Raw genomic sequence first — 8515 nt, 5'->3', positions numbered from 1 at the left:
GAAATTGCACTTCTCATTAATTAATGCCTTTCCTTTTTTAAAAAAACATCTGAGGTAATAAAACATTCTGTTTTTATTTACCAGTGCATATTTTCTTTTCATTCTCTTCTCATATATCCAATAGAACATACATTTATTATACCTCAAACCCATACTTTATTTTCTTTCTCCTTTAGAAAAACAATACATTTTAAAATAGACTTTTCATTTTCTCTTAAACAGTCCCATTTACAGGAATGGCTGATGATGCCCTCTTGTGGTCAAAAACGACTTATAGGAATGAAGAATATAACAATGAATGCATCATTGTCTTACCTTTCACTTTATGAGTACTGTACTGACTTGGTTTATGGATGGGGGTCTTGCGATGACCATGTCTACACAGACAGTTTACTAGCTGTTAGCATTAAGGTTTCATTAAAAAAAGCTGTACACTGAATTTGATTCTTTTTTCTTTTAAAAAAATCTGTAAACAGCTATGTACAATTATAATAAGTTATAAATTAGTGGTCCTTCATTGCAGTTTCTGCTGCTGACAATCCCCCAGTTGGGAAGTTAATCACTGTTCAGAATGTTTAGGTTTTGGTTGAGACTGTCTGTAGAAACCCATCAGATATTAGAAATCTCCACAGGTTTCTTCTCCAGCATATGTATATCAATTCTTCCATTTAACGGGATTTGTACTTCCAAATTTTCATCTCCCCTGTGGTATTTTCTTCCTTTTCGTAGGCAGATATAAATACCCATCCCAGTTACCAATGTTATTGAACCCAAGCTTATTATTGACAGGGCAACCAAGGTAGGCATGCAAGATGCGGATTCCACTCTTTTGTGTGTTGGTTCTATAGAGATCTGTGGCTCTTTTTCCTCAATGTTAATGTCAGGTTCCTTTCTTAAAAGGCTTTCGATGTAGCTCTCATTGCTCACAGTGTCATTGACAAAGAGGTTGACCATGACTGTAGAATGCAGAGGTTCTGGGTAACCGTGATCACTAACCTTAACAAGAAGGCGATAGAGGCCATAATCATTTTGCATGAGCGACTCTTCCAGAGTGATGTTGCCCGTCTTGGGGTCAATCTTAAATGAGTCTGGCCGGGGACCTCTTCTCCCTATGATGCTATATGCTATGACTGCATTCATGCCAGTGTCATTATCTACAGCATACACTTCTGTGATGGGTGATCCAGGCAAAGTAGATGGAAGGACTAGGAGGTAAGACATGTTAGACTGAGGAAACAAGACTAATGGTGGGTTGTCATTTATGTCAAGCAAAAGGATGGTTATTTTTGCTGTAGAGGACAAGGCAGGGTCACCTCCATCGACTGCTTCAACCCATAAGATGTATGAGCTCTGCTGTTCCCTGTCTAGGGAGACCTTAGCTCTCAGCACTCCTTTGCCAGTGTCTATAACAAATATATCACTTCCATTTACAACAGAAAGTGCTACCCATCCATTTTGCCCTATATCTGCATCAGTGACACTTATAACTCCAATTTCACCAAAGCCTGGGAAGTTCTCTGGCACGAAAAAACTGAAATCCTTGTTGATAAATCTTGGACTATTGTCATTTTTATCCAGTACTGAGATAGTAACAGTGGCTATGGATTCTCGTGGTGGCATTCCAGAATCTACTGCTCTTACTGTATATCGGTATTTTTCTCTTTCTTCTCTGTCCAGCTGGGTGGAAACTGTAAGGACTCCAGTGACTTTATCTAAAGAAAAATATGAAGGAGCTTCAGGCCCTAGGAAATAAGACACTTGCCCTCTTTCTCCACTGTCAGCATCTGTGGCATGCAACTTGGTCAAAAAAGCATTGGGAACATTATTTTCTTCTATAGATAATTCTACCAATGGTTGAGAGAACACAGGTGAATTGTCATTATCATCCAGAATGTGCACTTTAACTATTCTGTTTACATGAAATCCTTCTGAATTCCATGCAATTACTGATACTTCATAGAATTGTTGAGTCTCATAATCCAATGGCTTCGTAGTCTCCAATAAATACTCATTGTGGTATGGTTTATAAGGTGACAACCTGAAAGGGCCATCACCATCCAAATAGCAATCCACTTTGTATTTCTCATCTGGATCTTTTATAGTAAAGAATGCTATTGGTGTGTTGACAGGCTCTAGCTCCCTCAAGAAAACCACTCCTTCCACTTCATTCGCTATGAAACGAGGGATCACTTCAGGAGGTCTCATCATAACTTTGATTATTGATATTAACACAGTGATCACAGCTGGAATGCAACCAGGACCATTGCCCAATACACTCAACCTATGGAGACGAGGAGTATCGCCATTAATCCTTTTGGAAAGCTTGATAATGCCTGTGGTTTCATCAAGATGGAATAAAGTGCGGGATAGCTGAGAGACCTTTTGGCTGTAGGAATAGGTTATCTCTGCATTGATTCCCTGATCCACATCCACAGCATGAACAGAGGCTATGTGCAACCCAATGCTCGAATTCCCAAAGACAGTGACATTGAGCTGAGTCTCATTGAATTGGGGACAGTTGTCATTGATGTCACTGATGCCAATGGTGAGAGTGGCACTGCCCACCAGTGGTGGAACTCCTCCATCTTCTGCTGTGATAACTGTAACATACTTATCCCTGGCCTCCCTGTCCAAGGCACCCATGACAATCAGATACGGTGTTCTTTCCCCACTTTCATTCTCCTCCACATCGAGAGTAAAAACCCCATAGTCATCTTGCAGTTGGTAAGTCTGAACTCCATTGCTGCCAATGTCTGGGTCCACAGCTGGATGCTCTATAGCTAAGCGGGTGTTGACGGGTGAATTCTCAGGCACAAAGAGGTGTATCTGTGGCATGGGAAAGCATGGTGCATTGTCATTAACATCATGGATGGCAATCTTCACTTTGACTAGACGGAAATACTCCTGAGGCAACACCAGAACATCCAGCAACAGCAAACAAGACTCAGAGGATGGTACTGGGGAGGAGGAGGAGGAAGAGGCAACCACAGCAGAGCCAATATTATCCTCCGTGCATAGTGCCTCCCGGTCAATCTCCTGTGTTGAGGTGCGCAGCTCTCCTGTCCGGTTATCTAGACTCACATACTGACCTCCCAGTCCCTGAGAGGCCAGGCTGAAAGAGAGAGGGGGGTTCTCCCATTGTTGGGGTTGCCACTTGTCCTGTGCCTCCACCTCTTCCTCTGCCAATTCCCGAAGCTGTAAATCCTGGGCTAGATTCCCAATAAGGACCCTAGCAGGCAGCCCTTCATTGATGCTATAGAAGAGTTCGGTGGCACGGCTATAGCTAGCAAAGCAGTTGAAAGGTCCAAGGAAGAGCAGGAAAATGAATAAATTCTGGGGAAAGAGATGCACAAAAGGTTAGTGAATGATGTGTTCCTTTGTCAGCGTCTATGATGCACTTAACCATCTTCCCCCCTCTTCTGTTTCCCCCAAGGAAAGTCTTCCTGTACAAAACCTTACACTAGAGGTGAAGCACATCTTCCGGCCTCCACCAAATGAAGAATCCTGTCCACACCAATCCAACACCATCTGAGTACACCGTCTTGAGCACACAGTCAACTTGCTTCACGTCTCTAACCTCCAAATCCTCCTATATACATAACACCCAGGACCAGTTTTCGTTCTAACTATAATTTAGCTCCTGCTACACATTACTACCGTTCCTCGGACATCAAACCCCCATATTCACCATAAATAAGGATGTGCCAACACATTCATCCTTAACAATCTCAACATATACTCATTAAGAACTCTGAAGGGGGTGTGATAGATGTACACATATGAAAAATCTCTACTGTGCACTTTGCAGAACACTGTATAATACAGCGGATCAGTGAGAAATATAACTGTATTTAAATCCTATTTCAAAATTTACCTCACCCTCTAATGTATCAGTATCTTTGTCAAACTGTAAACAGATAATCAGTGACAGAAGATACTGGTCAGCCAGCCTAGGAATATGAGCACACACTATCACAATTTGCACACACACCCCCCAAAAAAGCATCATGGTTTAGTTTTGGATTTGTGGCTTGTTACCATTCTAATTGGCACTCGGTATATTTGACCATGCAAGAAGCACCCAGAGAATCCTCTTCTTTGCATTAATTAAATAGGGTCTCTGTATGTCAAATGACTCATCCCCTTGGATCAGTATACTGCCAAACAATATAATCTGTATGCCTTTGCCACAGATTAACCCTATCATCTCCTCCACCTGCACACATCTTACAGTTCCCATATTAGCTATGGAAATATCAGGAGCCAAGACTGCGTTGACTTGTGTCCTTCCTCCACCTAAAGTTTAAGAGTCATAGCTGCAGTATTTTAAAAAGATTACTTGGTAATACAAGCCTTTGAAATAGGTGAGTGAGCATGGACATGAGTGGGCCACACGTGTTCATCCTCAAGCATTCATGATATTGGCAGATAACAGCAAAATACTCTCACTTTCATCCTTCCCCCATATGTGTAGTCCCAAGTGCAAAGAAACCCTCTTGGAGTGTGCAAACTAAACCTCATGATTGAAGAACAAACCCGGGAAAATTCTGCTTTGACCCCTGTAAACATAGACACCAGTTCTCTTCTCCCCATCCCAATATCTCAAATGTGCAACTGATCTCATGCATCTTGACTAGGAAGAAGGCCCACTAAGGCTGCAATCCACCGCAGGCGTACTTCTGAGTAAACTGAACTAGGATTCATAGGCTTGAAGTCCCGGGGCAATGTAAGTGTTATTTAAATAATTGTCGATTTCAACAATAGTTGAAACCACCCATTAAAACACAGATTCAGAGCTGGCAGACTTGGTTGCTGAAACTGTTGCTTCGTTCTCTCTTCCGCCCCCCCCTCTCCCCCCTCACAAGATCTGAAAAGAATCCTACACAGCGTGCCTGTTCTAAGCCTGTTCTAATCCTAAACCAGCCAGGAGGAATCTCGCGTTCGTTTTGTGATCATGATTACGGCATAAACTCTCTGTTAAACACGTCACTTGTCATCCCATTCCCCCTCTTCATTTGGGAAGTTTCACTCGGTTTTTTTTATTGTCCAACTTCCTGAGGCTGGAACAGCTCTATCTCACACATCTTTACTTAGGTAACACTTCTCCTAATTTCCTCCGCAAGTCTGCACAGAAGTGCAGAAGCCCCTCGAGTTGTATCCCTTCTTCTCCCCCATCAGAACAAGGTTAAGAAAAGCAAAGCTTACCGGCAGGTTCCTCTGACTGGTGGTTGTGCTGCTCCCAGGACTGGATCGCTGCCCCATAGCCAGCTGTCGATGCCTCTGTCTAAGGAGCCAGCTAGATCTTAGGGCTGGTGGCGAGCGGCGCCTCGTCTCATTCCCTCGGCAGCGCATTCCAAATGCGGTCATTGAGGGTCCCCTGCGAGGTTGGGGCGGCGGGGTGGGGTGGGGGGCGGGCGGCGGGAAGCCGCCTTCGGCAGGGGAGGGGGAAATAAATAAATAAACAAACCGGAGACACTCCCTCCCTCTCTTCTGCTCATGCAAATGCCTCCGAGTACTCCAGCCAATCGCCTCGCAGGACGCTCAATTAACAAAGGGTTCCCGGGGGGAGAGGTGTCCGCCGCCGGGCCGCCTTCTAGTGTGTGTGTGTCTCGTCCCATTCAGGTGCGCGAGTGCGCTTGCCCGGCTCCCTTCTTTGCGCTGGAGCGAGCGCTTTTGGCGGCGTCTTGCCAGTCACTTTCCAAAGCAGGCTGTGCCAACGCGGCGCGCTTCGCAGGGGAAGCAGCCAAGGCGGCAGCAGTTCCCACTTGGGCTCCTTCTCGGTGCGTCTTCTTCCCCGAGACAGGCTTTAACTCGTAAAGATCCGTGTCTCTCTCCTCCGATTTCGCTCCTTGGATCGGAGGCGGGCGGGCAGGTCTCGGGGGAGCGCTTCCGTGGATCCGCAAGCGGAGTGAGCGGCCTGAGCTGGAGCTCTTCTGCTTTAGCGTTCCCAGCGGGATTTCCTAGGAGGCAACTCATGCAAGGAGAAAGTGCGTGTGTGTATGTGTCGGCGCAGGCAGGCGTTAGCCGCCGAAGAGTAATCCGCGCGCTGGCTGGCTTTGCGGCGGCTTCGGCTAAACCGCGTGCCAGACAAGAGTCACGTAGAGAAACCCGTTAGAGGTGGTTGGTTTTTGAAGATTCGCCCCCCGAGAGCCGGAGAGGAGGCAGGAAATCCTGTACAAGTGGCTGGGCATCATCTGGAGCAATGCCTTGCGGAGTCCTTAAAACGCTGTGGAGAGGGGAAGCAGGAGGAAAACAAGCTGAAGCGTTCTGGCATCCGTCCGTCTTTAGTTCGCTAGCCCTGCGTGCTTTCTTTCCAACTCTGCTGCTCTGTCCTTTCCTGACTCGTTGTCCTGGCACCCTTTTCTGACCTGAACCACCGCTAAGCCAGATTCATGTCTCTAGTGCCCATCCTGTGAAACAGTAATAGTGAGGAAGCCGGAGTTGAGCAGTGTGCGTTTTCCTGCCAACTCAGACTGCTCCACACGCATCAGATATTACTGCACATTTTAATGTGTGAATGAGATGAATTTGTGTTTGGCCACATGTTTCTTATACATACATGTACAGGCCCAAACAGCACCGGATGTCAGCAAACCGGGTCTGCCCCAGTTATGTGTAAAGTCGGGGTGGTGGTGTGTGCATAGGTGCACCGAGGGAATTTAGGAGCCTGGACCTTTTGGAGCCTGGACTCTCAGCACAGTACCTCCAGTGACGATTGATGGTGTCTATCTTATGTGTCTTTTTAGACTGTGAGCCATCTTATCTATTTAGCATTTCTCTGTGTAAATCACCCTGAGCCATTTTTAGAAGGGTGGTATAGCAATCGAATTAATAATAATAATTAATACTGGGAACAGCCTATATTCTGCGACAATATCTATAATAACAGCAACAACATTGATAATAAAATTCAGCCATCCCAGGTCCTTGGGAAGGACTCAATGTCTGGATAAAACAAACCAGTCAATAACTCCTGTCTGACTGTGTAAATAAATAAATAAATAAAGAAAAATAATAATTTATTAATAATATAATAATATATTATCATTATTAATATCTGAACAATATTGATAATAAAATTCAGCTATCCCAGGTCCCTGGGAAGGACTTGATGTCTGGATAAAACAAACCAGTCAATAACACCTGTCTGACTGTGTAAACAAGAAATAACAACAACAACAACAACACTGCAGGAATAATAGACTGGACCCAGGCAGAGCTAGAGATGCTAGATTGTAAGACCAGGAAAATAATGACCATCAGTCATGCTCTGCACCCCCGCAGTGACGTAGATAGGCTATACCTCCCTCGCAGCTCAGGTGGAAGAGGAATGCTGCAAGTCCATCAAACAGTAGAGGAGGAGAAAAGAAGCCTTGAAGAATATATAAAGAACAGTGAAGAAGATGCACTTAAAATGGTCAAGAATGAGAAACTATTCAACACCAATGAAACAAAGCAGGCCTACAAGAAAGAACAAGTCAAGAACTGAGCAGAACAATGGAAAAAGAAGCCACTGCATGGTCAATATTTGCACAGAATAACTGGAAAATCAAACATCAGCAAGACCTGGCAATGGCTTAAGATTGGCAGCCTGAAGAAAGAAACAGAGGGTCTAATATTGCCTGCACAAGAACAGGCGCTAAGAACAAATGCAATAAGAGCAAAAGTCGAAAAATCAACAACTAACAGCAAGTGCCGCCTTTGTAAAGAAGCAGATGAAACCGTGGACCACCTAATCAGCTGATGTAAAATGATCACACAGACTGACTACAAATAAAGGCATGACAAGGTAGCAGGGATGATACACTGGAACATCTGCAAAAAATACAAGCTACCTGTAGCCAAAAATTAGTGGTTGGACCATAAAATTGAAAAAGTGGTAGAAAACGAAGATGCAAAAATATTATGGGACTTCCGAGTACAAACAGACAAACATCTGCCACACAATACATCAGATATAACTGTAGTTGAGAAGAAAGAAAAACAAGTGAAAATAATCGACATAGCAATACCAGGGGATAGCAGAATAGAAAAAAATCACCAAATACAAAGATCTACAAATTGAAATTGAACGGCTGTGGCAGAAAAAGACCAAAATAATTCTAGTGGTAATTTGCACCCTAGGTGCAATTCTCAAACAACTTGAAGAGCACATCAGCACCATAGGGGCCACATAAATCACCATCGGCCAATTACAAAAAGCAACTTTACTGGGAACAGCCTATATTCTGCGACGATATCAATAATAATAATAATAATAATAATAATAATAATAATAATAATAATATCTGTTTTAAAAAATTTAAATTGTGTTTTACATTTCTTGCTTTTAAATTTTTGTTTTGTTTTGCTTTTGTTTTTAATTAATGTCTTACTTTTTAATCTTGTTGTAAACCACCCAGAGACATAAGATTTCGGTGGTGTAAAAATATGATAAATAAATAAATAATAACAGCAACAACACTGATAATAAAATTCAGCCATCCCAGGTCCTTGGGAAGTACTTGATGTCTGG

General features: G+C 43.6%; 1 protein-coding gene across 1 annotated transcript; it reads right to left on the bottom strand.

Annotated features, from left to right (window-relative positions):
* Positions 1-55: 55 nt before the first annotated feature.
* On the bottom strand, positions 56-6403 carry PCDH20 (protocadherin 20). The gene is made up of 2 exons (XM_053311858.1): positions 5206-6403; positions 56-3333 (listed from the first exon to the last, which is right to left on the bottom strand). The coding sequence occupies exons 1-2, from the start codon at positions 5365-5367 to the stop codon at positions 610-612; spliced, it is 2886 nt and encodes a 961-aa protein (XP_053167833.1). The 5' UTR covers positions 5368-6403; the 3' UTR covers positions 56-609.
* Positions 6404-8515: the final 2112 nt, after the last annotated feature.

This window comes from Hemicordylus capensis, chromosome 3, assembly GCF_027244095.1.
Source record: "Hemicordylus capensis ecotype Gifberg chromosome 3, rHemCap1.1.pri, whole genome shotgun sequence".
Lineage (NCBI taxonomy): Eukaryota > Metazoa > Chordata > Lepidosauria > Squamata > Cordylidae > Hemicordylus > Hemicordylus capensis.
The sequence above is the reverse complement of the archived record's forward strand: the minus strand, read 5'-3'. Positions and strand labels throughout refer to the sequence as shown.